The sequence below is a fragment of the Hemibagrus wyckioides genome, linkage group LG09, assembly GCF_019097595.1.
Source record: "Hemibagrus wyckioides isolate EC202008001 linkage group LG09, SWU_Hwy_1.0, whole genome shotgun sequence".
In the NCBI taxonomy this organism is placed as follows: Eukaryota; Metazoa; Chordata; class Actinopteri; order Siluriformes; family Bagridae; genus Hemibagrus; species Hemibagrus wyckioides.
Genome location: NC_080718.1, coordinates 15338230 through 15356633, shown reverse-complemented (window position 1 = coordinate 15356633; position 18404 = coordinate 15338230). Strand labels below are relative to the sequence as shown.

The following is an 18404-nucleotide window of genomic DNA, read 5'->3' as shown; positions in this document are numbered from 1 at the left end:
AATATTAGGCTTGTGTTAGAACTTTGGGGAAAATTGTTCCATAAGCAATAAAAAATACTTATTTAAAAAATAAAGTTGTGTTTAGCGCCTTCATGCGGTCTGGAGGAAAATCGCAGGGCAGGACGTGAAGGAGTTTCAGTAGAGCGCAGCTGCTGGTTACTGCGCGTGAGACAGCCAGTGGAGAAGGTTTTGGAAGAAATCATATGATATGAAAACTGGACCATTTGGTTCTGTGACTGCATCGTGCTGATCGCCGCTTTGAATCACATGTCGCCGGTGAGAAGACTGGCATACATTGCATTGACTTAGTCTTTAGAATCTCTCTTCGTCTTGGTATAAATTAATATTTAATCCTAAAATATTTATACCCATGTGTAAGGAAACATGAATGCATGCCTTATGGGAGTGGGTAATGCTTGTTTCTATAAGATTTCTTTAAAAAAAAAAAACTGAAATAATAATGGGTTGTTTTTGTCGGCGTCGTGGTTGCCATAGTAACGGCAGCCACCTTGCCGCGTGTGCGGTGCCGTTCACGAAGCATCTTCGTCCGATCTTTCCTGGTGAAAATCTTCTGATCGGCCTGACTCTGACTGAAATATATAACCATTTACATTAACCGCACTTCAATCAACATTCACTGAACATTTTATGAGATACTGTAAGGTAGTAGGCACTAGATATTCTAGTGCTAGATATAAGCAGTAGATATTCTTTACGCCATTCTTCTATCTTTCTACTTCCTTTTGTGGGGTCGATTATTTTCAGCACAGCACTGACACAGTAGTGAGCATGATAATCACATCATACCCAGTGGTGCAGGTACAAACACATTAGTTCCAGCAGTGGTGCAGGCATACACACATTAGATCCAGCAGTGCACAGGTATGAGCACATCTGGTCCAGCAGAAGTGTAGGTATTAACACATCACGCCCAGCAGTGGTGTCAAAAAATATATAGATAGCAGCACGCTATCATAAGAAAAAGATGCTGAAAATGCTCTAGCCGCTTAAAACGTGTTATGCATGATGAGCTATAGTTTCTAAATTTGTATACCAAGGTAGGTGTGTGTAAATGAATGGACATAAAGTGTACACATTGTATAGAAAGGGCAAAAATGCTGCTGTGCCTGATTCATGTTGGTACCGTTCCACTGTTGGCTAAGTAGAAATGAGCCGATAAACACAGTCAGTAATAGTCAGTATACATTCCAAAATGCACTAGTGTGTTCCTGAAAGATTGACAATGAGTGTTTGAGGTTATATGTTATATTCTGTTATGTTTCCATGTCCTTCCAAAAATTGTAGAAAGGTTTTCTGATACCTGTATATTAGTTGCATCTTTCCATATGCACCTGCTACTGCTTTCCAAGCTTTTCTGCTATAAAAGACTGACATGTAGATATTTTCCTCCTCTTCCCAGACCTTACCCCTTTCAGAGGATTCTGAGTGTGACAGGATAGTTGATGAGGAAGTCAGGATGAGAGCTACAGAGAGCCTGCAGTCCTTCCTTAAGGACAGGGAAAAGTCTGACATGCTTCTAGAGCAGCACTTAGAAGCCCTGAAAGCTTCACACCAACAACAACTTCAGCAGATAAAGCTGCAACATCAGGCTAGTTTAGAAAGCCGGACTCTGCAGAACTCACTGCTTACCTCAAACTCTGATGCTCCGCTGAAGGCCAACAGACCAGAGGGAAATATTCAAAGTAATGAAGGCAGCACCAAAAGCAGAGGAAGTATTTACTGGTAAGAACAGACTCTTCTGATTATAAGACTGTGGGTAATTAGTATTGTCTCTCACATTCAGTTCACTAGTTAATATTCTACTAATCCAACCATACCATACATTGTGTCTTAGACTCAGTACTTAAAAGTTTAAACAATACTCTTTTATGTAGGCAAACAAAACTCCTTCACATGCTTTAATATATTTTATTTGACTTTGGTATCTGGTAAAAATGAACATATTTTTTTTCTCTTTAATACAAAGATGATTTTGAGTCATAAGTATAAAATGATTTCATGTTCAGTTTGAATAGACCACAGAGATCCTCCTCCACACCTGACCTGAGCTCCAAGATGAGCCAGCACAAGCCTCTTAACTCCTCTGGAACTTTGAGATCTACCATGAGCCATTCACAAGCTCCCTGGAGAAAAACACAGAGATGTGCCAAAGAGCCCATACAAGTTACACCTGACAAAGAGGAACTGGACTGGGCCGAGTGTCAGAAACAGTTTCGAGTATCACCTGTACCAGAACACATCTTCAAGCTCCTTTATGACGATATTGTACAGGAGCAGGAACGTGTGAGGCAGGAGGGACGGCAGCAGAGGAAAGAGTTCCTTTTATCCATTCAGAAACCTTTTAGGTTTCATCAGAAAGAAGAGAAGAGAAGGGAAAGGACAAAGCCAGAATCCAGTGCTGACAAACTGAATGGAAACAAAAAGGATGATGGAAGGAAGAGATGCATACCTAAAGCTGTCACAGACCCAGCAATGTCTGAACAGCTGAAAGGTGCTTTTCAGTCAATCACCATATATATTCACATATGTATATTGAGACATAACATCAGATATGCTTAGCTTACGATGTATTGGAATTTCTCAATCCAACAGTCACTTTCCTAATTCTATAATGCTAAAATTATTCAAGTTTATTTTTACATTTGGTTTTTCAGCCTCATTGTTTAACATGATGGTTAATGTCCACATTCTCATTTATTGTAAACCCTAAACTTCCAATGATATCCCTTTAGAAAAGGAGCAACAGAGGAAGATTCGCATCCAGTCCAGGGCTCAGGAGACTCTCAGAGCATCCTCTGCGCCCATCCAGAGCCTGAGTAGTAGAGCTGAGCACCAGGCCCGTAGCTCCCAAAGAAGCAAGACCAAAGTGCTGGGATTCTTAGAGCAGAGTCCATCCTTTCGACCAAAAACAAATGCTAAGGTGCCAGACTTTGAAAAGTTGCACCAGGCCTTTCAGAAAGAGGCGATGGAGAGAACAGAAAGACGAGAGGTCACCCTGTGCCACCCGTTCCAGCTGCGAACATCAGCTCTTCAGCCACGTCACAGCAGGAGCAGCACAGACAAAGTACCAGTTGGTTGATTTTTATTTATTATCTAGGATTCAGGTTTTAATTTGATGTGTAAATTGTTAGGATTAGGTTCAGGGTGTTTTAAAACTCTTTCGGTTAGTCGTTCTAGACGGTCAACTAGATTCTTAACACATTTCTTAAAATTGAAATATCACAGAGCTTCACAAACACAAACTGATTAAGGAAGCATTACATTTAAGCAAACAATAGCTAATGTTAGCCTACACAAGGGTGTATTGTAGTGTATTTTGCCACATTTGGGAGTTGTTTTAAAAAAAAATTAAAAAATTGAAAATATGATAATCATATGTGATGCAACTTGTGAGCAAATTTACCAGCAGTTAGCTAGCGCACTAGCTAACAACTACAGTGACGTTAGTGTAATGCTTACTAAAATCATGTGTTATAAGTGTATTCAGACAGACTTGGCTACTGTTAAATATAAATCTCTAAGGGAATGACAGTGCAACTCAAGACCCCCAGTGAGAAATTCAACACATCTTCCTGTAATAAATGTGAGCTAGTTTATAGGATGTTAGCTAACTTGCTAGAGATGTTACTAAGCCAGTTGTTTCTTGTATATAATCTATATATTAATCTATATAGATTGTTTTTCATGATGTAAAGTTATATGATAGGAGATGGCTTAAAATGGGTTGTTGTTGTTTTACTGAGAAAGGTGCTCTTTTTCATTTTCAATTAGAAATATACTGATATGAGCACTTTGAAGAGGAGCAATTCATTTAGTGGCTTGACATCATTATCCAGAGATTTTCTTCCCACTTACATAAACGATGCTGCAAGGAAAAGGTCTATGGCCATAAGGTGAGCAGAATATGGGTAGGATTATAAAATGATAAATACTATCACAAAAATGGACTTTTATTTTAGATCGTTCCTAATGTATATCTGTACTTGTTGCAGTTTGAACTATATCTGATTTCTTCAAAAATGTTTGTCTTTTTTCCACACAATGCAGAAAGTCTCAGGAGCTGAGAGAGAGTAAGGATCAGCAAAATGCAGACTGGATGAAACAATACAGAATGAACTCTCAAGCCATGAGTAGAGGAGTTGTAGCACGTGCCAAGGCCATGGACCCCCACAGGAGTCTTAAGGAGGTCTTTCAGGAGAAACTCAAGCAGCACAGGCAAGTGTGTTCTGTGTGCACTTGTTTTGACTGAATATAGACTATATAAGTCAGGTTTGGGATGTCAGTATTACCAGAACCTTAGTTCCTAGTTTGTATAATTTACAATTAAATGTAAATGTGATTTAACTAGTACAAGAGCTCAGGACATTCTGTATATACTGTATATATTAGTTTTCAATTAAGTCATCCATAATTTAAACAGGACTGGTGTAATCACAGCATGGTTTTCTTTCATTGATCAAATTGCCAAAGCACTGCTTGTTTCCAGATAGTGTGCACTTTCAAACAAGCTTAGAGTTAATTCTGAGTTTATCACTACAATCAGGCTGTGATGGCATTGTAGTGAACTGTGGCTTATGAAGACTGGCAAAAAAACACAGAGAAAATGACAGTGCAATTCAAGACCCCTGATGTGAAATGACAGCCTCCATCACTTATTCATGCGTGAAGCCTTTATCAAAACAGCTTACAGCTTTAATAAACAAAACACTTATGAGAAATTGAAAATAATAATCTTGAACAAGACTCACAGGCTTAGCAGCAATTTCACAATCAGAAGACAACTGGAAATGAAAGGTCCAGCTCTAATTTACTCCAGCTTCACTGTAATACAGATATAATCTGTGAGATTGTCTGCTGGTGATGAATCAAATACAGCTTTTTGTTATCTTCTTTTATTATATAATTTATAAATGACAGCACATGATGTATTTTGTCTTCTTACTGCAGACACGCCGATCAAGAAAGGATAAAAGATTATAAAAAAGAACTGAGGGAGATGAAAGCTCGGGTCTCAGCACGTCCTTACCTCTTTGAACAGGTGTCACAGGTACTCTAAAAGCCATCACTAAATAATGCATACATAATCTGTATACATGCAGCCAAGCACATGCTGTATTACTTCATTTCCAGTCTGATTTCTAAAACATTTTTTTGTAGAGAAATGCTAAGAGTGATGCTGAGCGCAGATATAGAAGCACTCTAGAGCAGGAAGGCCTGGATGAACATTTTGTAAGATCCACAGGAGGAAATGATGAAAGCCAGACATCAGAAAACACAGACACTGATAGGAACAGTGATGTTGGAGATCACAATTTTGAAACTGACTCACAGCACAGGTATACAGTCTAAACCTATATATATATTTATATAGTAATCAAGTGTCTTAGTCCATTACCATAATTATAATGCTGATGACAAGAAGACATAATTCAGTTATATGTATATTGTTAGATTTTAGTTCCTCTCTTATGGCCTGTAATTGAATTACCCCTTTTTCCAGTACATTGGTACTTCATTCTGTGAGAATGGAAATCAGACATTTTCAATCAGTATAAAGAAATGAATTATTTTTAATAGACAAGTTAAAGTCTGATGTAAAACTAGTCAAGACACTATTGGACTTTAGTGTGAGACATTTTTCCCTCTATTTTGATAACCTCACATAATTTTATTGGTTGAACATCTCAGAGAGCAGTAATGGGTTTGATATCACCATTTACTTTGAACAATTTATGTGGAAAAAATGTTTTATGTTTTATTTAAATCTTTTCTATATATGTGTTCCCCTAGAAGGCAAGGGAAAAGACAATTCTTGAATTCTTGAAAATTCTTGTCATATTTACCTCTGGTACAAAAACTTAAACTTAAACACACTTTAAATCTGTCTCTAGAAGTGTAGAAATCCAGGTGCCACACTTTTATGTAGAGTTAGGTTATACATTTAGGGAATGTACGCATACACATGCACACAGAGGTATGAGTTTAATAAACTGCTCCTGCTGCAGGGAAGGAAGCAGGGATGACAGCGACCAAAGTGAGGATGGAACAGAAGAAAAGAGCATGAAACCCAAAGGGAAAAGAGTCAGCTGACAGTGAGAGAGCAGTTGGTATTTGGTTAACACAGCGTGTCATGATCAGATACAAGAACACTGGCACTTCCATCAAATCAGTTCAGCATTTCAGTCTTGTTGAAAATGTGGTAAGCCATGTAGAGCTCAGTGATATATTTTTTTTCTTTTTCATGGCTTGTGTATAAATGTTTATATGTCATGTTTGTAAGTGATTTTTTAAAGGATAATTATGATTCTACTTCAACAAGATGGGTTCTGGCTGTGCAACCTGCTTATTAAGATGAAAATGTCAAAGGCAGTTTGGGACTTGTGGATCTAAATTTGTTGGGGGATACTGAGAGAGACTGGCAAGCAAAGAAAACAATCTTCACAAAATAAATAAATAAATAAATAAAATAAATAAAAAAAAGTGAAAGGTTTTGCATTTGCTTGTCTTTTGCTTGTTGAGTACTAAATAATATTTAAGGCTGCTCAGATGTATGGATGTATTTGGATGATTTGTAGAGTGGAATATAAACAAATAGCAAATAAATTTACTCAGGGATTCAGTAATCATATTTTCATTGATGATGGTGATGATGATGATGATGATGATGGACATCTGTACCGCTGGAATGCAATTATACACCTATAACTGTCACAGAGGAAAGCTTTCTTCTCTGAGCACAATTTGAATAAATATAGAAAGAACACAATATGACAAAGTTCCCTTTAGGTCAAGGCACATCTGAAATTCACATTGCTGAGATGTAAATCTTGGGGATGAGGTCTGGCTATTTTGAGAAGCACAGCACCACTAAAGTCAACGTTGGTTATTTATCTATCATAGTAAAAGAAACCCTCATGTCACTGTGTTGACCCAGCTGCCCGCCACATCAAGAGCTTATACGCTGTGCAGATTTACAGTGAACACTCCCTTTAACCTATTTCTGAATGGCTTGCTGATATATGTTACATAAATTAAAAGCATAAAAGTTCCAGCCCATTTCAATGCATTTCAGAAATCTGTTGTCGCGCTTTAAAAGAACTTCCACTGAAATAAGTGAAAAATAAGTCCCTCCTAGCACCCTGTATTTATTATTTATTTTATTTCTTCTTTTGTACCCATAACGTTTCTCTATTAGGGTATTAAAATAAAAGGTTTGCCTTTCACAGAGTAGAACCCTTCTGTGAATCTTGAGGAATCTCAGGAAGCCACCAGGAACCTGTAAGTGTTTTATTTTTCTAAAGGTCTGTTAGTTTCTTTGATAGTTTAATATTAAAAACTGGAAAAACAATAAATATAGGTTTGGAACAGCCATTATTCAAAATATATATTATACTGTGTGAATACATTGGGTATGTACATGTATAACAGAATGCTTTCATGAATTAAAGGGTAAACTTAAAGGGTAATGAATAAAAGATAAAGTCTATAGCTAGTCAAAGAATCTATGAAGAATAACGTGATTGAATAACTCTGGAGCATCTACTATGAATCAACATTATAGGACAAAATTCCAGTGGCAAAAGTCAGAGATTTGTGTAACATGCTAATATTATGTATTTTACTGAAAGAATGAAACCTTCCACGTGGAGACGGGCATCATACACTGATCCATAAGCATCAGACTCAGTGTGTATGTATCTGCTCATGCATTCAGTCAAGGTGCTGTACAGCTCAGGATCTGAGAGACATGTTTGGCCTGAGCATTTAGCATCACATGATGGAAAGTTCAAGGGCTCCTGCAAGGTCGTCATGGCAACTGTGCTCTCTCCTGCTACCCTGTCATTTCCAAGCACACTCAGTTTCCCGACAGATTGTCCCTCACGATGACAGCGCTTCACTCAACCTAGCGCATGCAGTCGATTTGTCATCTGAACTCGCTGAAGAGGAATTCCAATAACTAGACGGATAATCCTGTAAAACATGATGCTTTGAGAAAGAATGCAATGCACAATTAAAGAAAACCTGATGACGTAATCTTTTGAGGTTTGACAATGAGTGAAATCTTTTTCTGAATTTTTTGATCTTTTAAACTAACTTAAAATATGTCAGAATGCAAACAAAAGCAGTTCAGTGCTATATTTGATCACTCAAGTGTATGTGTGTGTGTTCTGCTCGATAATATGAATATAATTAGTATAATTACATTAGTATCTATAATTTAGTTCCACAGTTCCTTTCAGTTACAAAACCTTGTGTGTGTCAATGTGCCTTTAAAGGGAGCAAAAGTAAGACTGAAATATTTTAACAAACAGGGACTAAATATTGGGTACAGGGGATTATGTTGTGAACTTCCTTCAGATGTGATGATCTTTTTGGGAGGAATGCATTGTCATAAACTATGACATAGCATAGTATTACTTGATTTATTACTGCAACACACAAATAAAACATATAATACAGTTATAATTTTTGAATGTGCTTAATGTCTTGCTATGGGCATTTTCAAGAATTTGGTGTCATCACTATGTGCACTTGATATATGCATTATATGAGAATTGTGAAAATAAATTTTCCTTGCAGTTAATGGCCATGGTCTCACCTGCAGGAGGAGCTGTGCCTCATAACATCTTTATCTTACCAATGCTGGGAGCATTTGAGCCACAGATCCTTTCTGTCTGTCTGCTGTCTATCTAAGCTCACTGTATAGGAGAAAGAGAACATGTAGGAGTCTGCAGTGTGCTTGTGCAAAAGCCAGAAAGATGCAAGAGAGGGAGATTGATAGAGAAGGGCTAATGGCAGATATCGACTCCACAACCTTGTCATCTCACTTTGACTGCACATCAAACTAGGCTGTGTGAGAGCGCAAGCTTCAGCAAGGGGAGAGGGAACAGAGAGTGAGTGAGCGAGTGAAGGAGAGAGAGATAGAGAGAGAGAGAGAGAGAGAGAGAGAGAGAGAGAGAGAGAGAGAGAGAGAGGGAGAGAGAGAGAGAGAGTAAACGCAAGGCTTTACATGCACATATTCACACAGAACACCCTGAATTCCCAAAGCCCTAGAGGGAGGCACAGAGAGAGCGAGGTCACACTAGAGCAGAAACATCAAAGGTATGTCACCTGCGCACACACCATGCACTGCTAGGATGCTAACACAATTTAATTCTGATATCTTCTTTTCTTTTAGAAATATTATTTTTCTTTACTCTACAGTCTTTTTCTCATCCATGACTTTTTCCCTTCATTTCCAGATTGACCAGAAGTAAAGATCTTTCTTGTTGTGGGATTAAGGAAATGGGAACTGTGGATCAGGAAGTCCTGGTTTGATTCAGAGGACAACAAATTTGATGCTATATTCTTGTGCAAGTGAAGACAGAGCAACACCTTCACTTTGTGAAAACATGGAGAAACTCTCAGGCAAAGACAAGGAGCTGATCCGGGACAGCTGGGAGAGCCTCGGCAAGAACAAGGTCCCACACGGCATCGTCATGTTTACCAGGTAGTGTATCCATGCTTAACATTTACATTACTGCATGCTCAGTGACAGATGCTTGGTATGGGATATCTGGGATCTGAGAGCTTCTCTAATTTTTTTTAGAGGAAGACATTTTAAGAAATGCTATTCTGAGACATAATTGTGAATTTCTTATTGATCCAGCATCATCGTTATTGCTAAAATGCTCTATTACCTTAAACACTATTACTTCTTTGACTATTACCTGTGAGTTTGTACTGATTCAATGACAGCTCATTAATATATTGCTGGCTCAATATGGCAACTCAAATGAATGATACAAGACATTTGATCAAAGAAGAAGTTAAGAGAGGTATATCTTGAAACACCTGACCTATCCAAAGTAAACAAACACATCAAACATCCACTCTGATCTTGCGGCTGCCTGGCGCTTCTGCCGCACTTCAGCCAGAGGCTTGACTTGTTGCTTGGCGACAGGAAAAAGCAAGATCTCTATTTCAGTTCAAATCAATTGCCTAAGAGCAGCAGAGTTCCACCGGTGTCAATAATGCAGGATAATATATAGCCAATATAAAGTGTCAGTGTGTCTTATAGGTTGTTTGAACTGGACCCAACTCTGCTGACCCTCTTTAACTATAAAACCAAGTGTGGAGTCGTGCCTGAGTGTCTGTCCAGCCCTGAGTTCCTGGAGCATGTCACCAAGGTGAGACCAATGGCCTCTTCCCACTTTACACTTTGCTTGAGATTAAAACTATTTGACTCCAAAAATTTTTGATTCTGAACAATACCAAAACATTGAACATTTGTGTGGTAAGGTGATGGTGGTGATTGATGCAGCTGTCAATCATCTGGATGACCTGGACTCTTTGGAGGACTTTTTGTTGAACCTGGGCAGGAAGCACCAAGCTGTTGGTGTCAAAACCCAGTCCTTCAGTGTAAGTATTGGAGCACAAACATTCAAACCTGACTGTGTAGGCATACAAATCCTCTGGATAAGGCTATATGAATCAATGTGTTTCACTGATCCTCTTCTTTAAAATAAATAACAGCAGTAGCAATTGTAAAGAAACATTCAGTCAGTCCTCATGTCTTTGTTGGTCAGGTTGTTGGAGAGGCCCTGCTCTACATGCTGCAGTGCAGTCTTGGAACAGGCTACACAGCTGCACTGCGCCAGGCTTGGCTCAACATGTACACTATCGTGGTGGCTGCCATGACCAGAGGCTGGGCAATGAACGGAGAACACAAGTCCAACTAAGCAGTGGTAGAACAGCAGAGAAAGATTTACCCTACAGTTGGGTCAGAGACAACCTTGTAGTCAGTGCGTTGAGCCGAGCCGTGGGCTCACAGGCCAAGTATCTCTAAGGTATGACATCTGATAAATCTGTAGTTAAAGTGGTTAGAGATGATACTATCGGTGCAATAATATGTAGGTTTGATCATTTGAAATACAGACAAACACAAAGAAGAAGCAGTTTAGGGCTGAGGCTTCACAACTGGAACTTGCCTTGTACATAATGGCTTGATGTGTCTCCTATCTCTAATGGCTGTTGTGCTGTTTTTGATGTTTCTTACATAAATGTCATGAAACAGAGATTTGACTATGCACCATCAGCCTGTCTAACTTGGAGCACCAATGGCTCGACTGTTTTGTCTCTTGAAACTGAAACCGCATCCCAGTCAGCAAAGCTTTCTGATCTAAACCTTTATCTGATTTAGAAAACTCGATTCGGAACCTTTATCTGATTTAGAAAACTTCTCTACAATTTTCCCAGAGTGTGAAAGTTTTCATGTTCTCTGTAACAGTATTGTAAGAGCCGGTAAGCAATCAGTAAAAGTTTTCAGGATAAAAATGTAATCGTCAATATGAGTATTATTACATAAAAAAAACAAAAAACAAAAAAAAAACAATGCTAAGAATCATTACACATAATAAGATCTTTAAGACTGTTAGTTTCTGTGTCACATTATTACCTTACGTTTCATTACTCATTTTATAGAATAAACAGAACACGAGAACAGACTGTTACTTAACATGGAGAGACTGTTATGTCATATACACTGATGTGATCACAATGATCCAGCACTGATCCTGCGTAATTGATCACCTCACTAATAAGTTATACAGTACAGTACAAGTGAAGTTTGTAATTTATTTTCATTTATTTCAGCTAACACTGCTTTTGAAAGTTCTTTATTGTTGAATGACTGTTTAAAATGGCTTGCACATTGTATAAGTCATGAACAGCAATGTTGATGGGATACACGGACGCCTTTAAATGTTAGCCCTAAGATGTAAAAAGCGATGATTTCCTGTTTGCTGCTATACATATTTAAAAAATTCTCTCAGTACTACTACAGAAATATGGTTCTCTTTATATAGGAAATATTACTACATTTCATGATTTAATAATAATGCCAAGCATCTTGACACGTGCCAAGTTACGAGACATCATGTAAACCATTGCGTGTTATTCTGCACAACTTTATATTCAAGGTACTGTCATGTTATGTGGTACTTCTTTCTTGGTGTTACACTAATTACTGTACTTACAGCCTATTTTTGTATTTTGCTGTGTATGTGAATAGATATTGTTATACTGTTATAACTTAGTGGTGCTGTATAATATTCTTGTGTAAAATATTTTTATTTCATCCATTCAGAAGGATGTAAAGACAGCTTTGAGATGTTTGACTTTCAGCACAGGAAATGGTTTGATTGAACTGAACCTGAATTAGACGCAATCGTAATTAAAATCCACTCGATCTTTTTCAAATGATTATAAGCAGTGTTTTAACTCCTTGAACCTCCAGCAGTGTTCAGTGTTCAGCAGTGACCTCTGGCTTATTAAACACTCATTCCTCATAAAGCTAATGATTCTGTAACTACAGTGAAGTGAATAATATTGTACAGCATTCAATAAGGAATGTAAATCTGGCCATGTGAATGGTTCCTGGGAGGTTATGGAGTTAAAAATAAGTGTAAATTTTCTCACAGCACTATAAAGAAACTTGTTATTGTCTTTATCTATTTATTCATGGACTGTTGTGTGAGTGTATTGCTATATTTGATTCAGTAATGTTCTCTATTCTCTGGATATTCTGTAACTGAAGTGGATGTCTACCTCACTCATGTAGCTGCTGAGAACAGCGATGATATGACCTGACTCCTCAACCAAAAAAACACTCACGCTTCACAAGCACTGTACATCTTGTGTTTTCTCAAACAAGCTGTAACACACATCATAGTGAGCTCTGTCAAGCTTTTCTGTCAGGATTTGTTTAGAGCTCATGTGTTCAAATGACATGAATAAAGAATACTCAATGTGTCCTTTTGCTCAAGTTCCAGCATCTCATTTTGAAGATAAAGCAATTGCATGGTGCTGTCTTCTTCTCTGTTTCTATAGAATTATATAACATAGTCTCCCTGAGGGAAGGAAGAAATGTCTGAATAGCAGTCTTTCCGCATAATGCTTTGTATCCGTTCCATGTTTTAAGGGATTGCTCTCTCTCTCTCTCTCTCTCTCTCTCTCTCTCTCTCTCTCTTTCTCTCCGCCTCTCCTTTAGAAAACCAAACCCATTTGAGTGGCAGTGTTAAATATTTATGATGGGTTGAAGTCAGGTAATCAGCACTGTTCCCTATCTCTGTGGATCTGTTGAGATTCAATTACACTGCATTATTGTAAATGTCACTTGCAGGGCTGACTGTCAGGGTTAGAAACCGTCCCAGATCCTCTTCCCACATATTTCATTTCAGTTTCCCTTTTTTCTGCTAACATAAAGACATCTTCAATACTCCAAGTTGTACCTTTATATTCTTACACACTAATAAATAAACAGTAGAGGAAAGAGGGAAAATGAGCCTGTCTTTAATTCAGGCATATGTCAGGACATGCTGTATGTTCTCATGTTTTTAAGATATGTTCATTTCTGCTGATGTTTGTTAAGGGATCTTGGCTTTTAGAAAAGTGCTATCTGAAATTTATGGTAATACTTCAAATTAGAGTTTTCATAATTCATTTTAATGCATTCATTAATCAGTTAATAAGCATCAAGTCAGCAGTAGCAGAAGCATAGGCGCTATTAACATGATTTATAACACACATTAATCGATTGTTATTGTATTAAACAAACATGTCTGTATGAATTTTCTATTAATGTTTATTCCAGTCATAATTCCACATTAGTCTGCATAAATTTACATCATGTTACTAAATGTTGATAATTAAGGGTATCCAAGTGGAAATATTGGAGCAAACTTTTTAGTATCCTCACTAAAGGATTTTGTCTCTTCAGCTCTTCAGCACCATAAACATATTACAATATGTTTATCTAATAAAAATATGTTATTTTTTATTAGTTAAATAAAAAAAATTAAGTATGTTATGTTAAATGGGCTTGTTTCCTTGTTTATTATTATTATTATTATTATTATTATTATTATTATTATTATTATTATTATTATTATTATTATTATTATTATTATTATGCTACAACTGTCCCCAAATGTTTGATCAGAAAAAGTAAGGAGACAGTAAGAAAAAAGAAACAAATCAGACAAGGGATAATTATTTTTAGAAAGTCTGCAGCATGTTTTGGAAGCAGGGCACCGGCAATTACCATAGCAACGCCTGCGATGCCGAGCACAAGAGAGTCTGAAGTGGGGTTTTTGTATCTCTGTAGACTGACACTCTCTATTAGAGTCTGAAGGGCGCCAGTGAAGGGCATGCTGGGATTGGAGGGTTGGCATAGCTGAAGTGCAGACTGACTTATCTGATCTGTGATTCTAAATAATGGCACTCAGGTTGAAGGCAGCTGTGTTATTACAAGTTTTTACGAGCGATCTCTCAGCAATGCAGCGCTCAGTTTAAGTGTCTGCTTCGCACTCACGCCTATGTATACTTTACCAATTATGGTAACTAACAGGAGAGAATGAGCAACAGAGTTAGTAAGATGCGTTAGTAGCACCTAGCAAACGTGTTAATCCACTTAATGCAGACTTTTAAAATGACATACTAGTGCTGTGTGATTCTGCACGGCATGGCATGCTATAGGTTCATGAGCTATATCACACTAGCAACACCTTCCACAGTGAAGCAAAGCTGCTGACACCTTACAGTTCGTGCTGTTAATGTTCTCTCTTTCTAATGAGAATGTCCGTCTGTGGCACAGCTGCTGCCAAGGCCGCAGTTCCGCTCATCTATATCTCTTTTCTGATTTTATCTATGTTCGACACAGTTATCTCATGTCTGTCAAACACGGTACAGCAGACTACATACCTGCTAATGTATGTAGCACATACTGTACATACAAACACTAAAAAACGTTCAGGTCTCATTTCTTCAGAGGTTTTTGTTTTGTTTGTAAGTATTTACCATCTACAAACTCCATAGTCAAGCACCATGAACAGGTTAACCTAAAATTTAGTAAAATAATATATCATTTTAATTATTATTGTCACCAAAACACTATTTACATGTTCATTAAGTAGTATCTACTCCAGTCTGGAATATGTGGAGGAGATATCTTTTTCAAGCAACGCTAATTTTAGTTACACTGTACATGCTTGTTTGATTTCCACCTCCACCCTACGTGTAGAGTTTGCATGTCTTCTCTGAGCGTCAGAGGTTTCCTCTGGATTCTCTAGTTTCCTCCCACAGTCCAAAGACATCTATTGTAGACTGACTGGCATCTCTTAATTGCAACTGGTCACCTTGTGCCCCACGTTCCCTGAGATATGCTCCAGGTTTCCTGTGACCCTGTGTAGGATAAACGGTTCAGAAAATGGATGGATGGAGGCGTTTGCTTTCTGCTATAAATACTTCTCTTTGTTGTGTAACCATCACGTAGTAGCACAATGCAGGGGCTTTTCTATGTGTAGCATATGGGGAAAGCTACACAGTGTGCTCCACTGGGACTTCACCTTTTAAAGGCTGCCTGTTCTGAAAGGTTGCTTAGGAGACTGCGAGAAAATGTCAAGCAGATTTCTTTTCCCCCTTCTATGCTGATACTTTAAGCGTGCTGCACATGTGTGTTTGAAGAATCATATGAGAAAAGGTGGATTTCCTTTTTCTTTTAAATATGTGCAAGGAAAGGCAAATTAATAATAATTATTATTAACAATAAAGAAATTAAGAATTCCTTTCAAATATCATTTCAACCTCTGTTATTTTTCTTTCATTTTTCTCTGACAGAGACTTATATTTGAAAGTAGGACAGACACACACTCACACACACACGCACACACACACAGTTACTAATAAGGTTGCATGCATGCAGCAGTCAGTCTTGGGTGTTTAGTATGCAGACACACAGCTCCAGCAGAACAGATCAGAGAGCCGAGCACCAGCATAAACTCAGCCACATTTGAGCCATACAGCAGGACCACAGCAGCCACTGGGGAATTGTAATTCAGCTGAGGAATGAAAGTTTGTAGAACTTAAAACTTATTTCTGACATGTAGAACCGTTCTGACAGACATCAGACGCCTCACATGAAGGCTTATGAACTTTCTCATTAAACGCTGTAATGCAGTATAGACTATTTCTAGCCTTGCTCACACGCTTCCCTAACACTTGCATGACACTTAAATGAAGACTTGGGCTTTACCGTACTGCTCTCATGAAAGCGACAGCCTTGGTTGCTGCATGTCGAGTTCTTGCCTGTGGTGAAGTGAAGCAGAAGCGCAACCACATCAGTGGCTCTCGTTAAAGGCCTGAATGGTTTTCAGTTAGCAGCACTCCCACTAACTGGAAAGTTGGGTGCCACTGAACTCTTGCACTCACTCACTAACTGGCGACAGACATATCTAGTCACTCAGAAATGCACTCGACCATTTTGGCGCGAGTGTGCGGTACGATAGGGTAAAACGCCTATGTGAGTAATGTGCTTCCTTCTACTGTATTTAAGTTGTGAAGGAGGCATTTAAACATTTAAGAACACAGCAGTCATCATTTACTTTAATCTATAGTCAGAACCACAACACAACCACCATCTTCATTGTTAGTAAACAGCAGTATGGAACTGCCCTCTAGGGTTGAGAATCTCTTTCCTTATTCATAGGTGAAAAACTTCAGGCAATTAGTTACCCCTGTATTTAGTAGGGTTTTTTTGCGGAGGGAAATCAAAAGGACCAGTGTGGGAGTAGATTTTCATTCCAAAACCAGCAGGAGCCGCACAGGATTCCACCTGTTTATTCACTTGTTAGTGGCTAGTAGTGGTTAGTTTCAGTAGACTCAGGTGTGGCTTCTGCTTGGTTGGAATATAAACCTGCACCCACTCTAGCTTTTTCTGCATGAGATTGGACATCACTGATCTCTGCCGTTATTTGTACTCACAGTAGCAGTGCTTCCACATGGGAAGGTGGGGCAGAGCCCATCCATATATGAGCCATTCAACAAATAATAATCTTCAGATAATCCTTATACATAACGCCATACATTTTAAAACCTGTTAAAATGCTAATGAATTCATTTTAAGAAATTGCTGACAACATCTGACAACATGCATAGAGCCGCATTTAACATGATAGGCACCTACTGGTCAAAAACTACAACAAGCATTACCAGAGTCCCCCTGGGGCAGGAGTCATGCTGCACTATGCTTAATGTATAAAGAGTTAGTTTGTGAGTGAGGGAGGAGCCAGGGACATGGCAGTTAATGACATGATTGTGATTTGTGTTTATCTCGCATGCTGTGACCATGGTGATGGGAACCTGCTGTATCAAACACAGCTGAAATTCTTTTTAAAAATCCATTATGTAAATCATCGAAATGAACACTAGACTCGGTTTGGTCCATGGATTTCAGTCTGATAATAAATGGATTAGATAGGAAAAGGATGTGATCAGCAAGTTTAAGCTGTACTCATATGTCGCTAGCTACAGTGTGTAACTAGCATGTTGTTAATGTGTATTTGAAGGGCTTTTAGAACAGAGTATACGTGGTAACAACCTATTACTTAACTTATTTTGTCTGGGTCTTATTTCTGACATTTAAATAATGACTAAGGGAAAAAGTGGTTGCTAACGGAATGCGATTATGTATAGCAAACTACCTAGCTAGTTAATTGCATTAATATAGGCTAAGAGAAACAATTTGTCCATGCATCAATCTTTTTGTTGTTGATTATTATATAATAAGGCAGCATGTTGGCCAACATTTGGGCAATGAGCTGTGTTTGATGTGGCTCCAGTTTTAAGTTTCAAGTTTGTTATATGTACAGATGTTGTTTGTACAACGAAATGCTTAAGAGAAGCTCAGGCGATCTACAGCAAATATAATTTAAGCAACAAAAAGAGCAAAAGTAAAAATAAGACTTAAGTAATAATAATAAGTATATACAGTATAGTGTATGTGTACACATCTATTTATATATTAGCAAATAGTAGTGAGAATTATGCAGTCTCAGTATGTGAAAGTAAGGTACTGATATTACTTATAGTTCTAGTATAGTATAGTTAATACTGTAATATAATGTTCGTTTTCCATAATTACTTACCAGAAATACTTCTACTTATATTTCAAGGAATTCCTCACTTCTTTTGTCAATGTTAATAGGTTAAAAACACATTAATATGCACTAATATAGCAGAAGTTCAAATGAAGAGTTAATGATAGAAATTCAGAAATACATCTTCCTAAATTATTTTGTCCCAAAGACCATTTAAATATGTATTTATTTGCCATTCAGCCCCAAGCCTGAGAAAGAAAGTAAAAATAATTATGTAAGTGTCAAATTCCTACATAACCCTTTTAGATAGACATTTAAAATATGAACAAACATCAAATAGTCACTAAATGAAGTATCACATTTCTTCAACTGTTATTGTGAATATGTTCCATATTTCCATAGGCATTTTGTCGCTGAAACACATGGAATATCATTTGTCTTTTCTCAAACTCGTGGAAATTTCCATCA

The 18404-nt window shown here is 37.8% G+C and overlaps 2 protein-coding genes across 3 annotated transcripts; both read left to right on the top strand.

The window, feature by feature from the left end:
* Positions 1-127: 127 nt before the first annotated feature.
* Positions 128-10190, top strand: fam161b (FAM161 centrosomal protein B). Of its 2 annotated transcripts, none has more exons than XM_058398331.1 (12): positions 128-276; positions 1421-1743; positions 2028-2512; positions 2754-3085; positions 3793-3914; positions 4069-4236; positions 4969-5068; positions 5179-5357; positions 6027-8064; positions 8602-9123; positions 9264-9511; positions 10082-10190. In XM_058398331.1, the coding sequence occupies exons 1-9, from the start codon at positions 268-270 to the stop codon at positions 6109-6111; spliced, it is 1803 nt and encodes a 600-aa protein (XP_058254314.1). In that variant the 5' UTR covers positions 128-267; the 3' UTR covers positions 6112-8064; positions 8602-9123; positions 9264-9511; positions 10082-10190. The 2 variants fall into 2 exon arrangements, with proteins under 2 accessions (XP_058254314.1, XP_058254313.1); XM_058398330.1 differs by having other exon boundaries at positions 2754-3091.
* On the top strand, positions 9414-10742 carry ngb (neuroglobin). Its single transcript, XM_058400034.1, has 5 exons — positions 9414-9511; positions 9671-9733; positions 10082-10190; positions 10303-10422; positions 10590-10742. The coding sequence occupies exons 1-5, from the start codon at positions 9414-9416 to the stop codon at positions 10740-10742; spliced, it is 543 nt and encodes a 180-aa protein (XP_058256017.1).
* The last annotated feature ends 7662 nt before the right edge of the window (positions 10743-18404 follow it).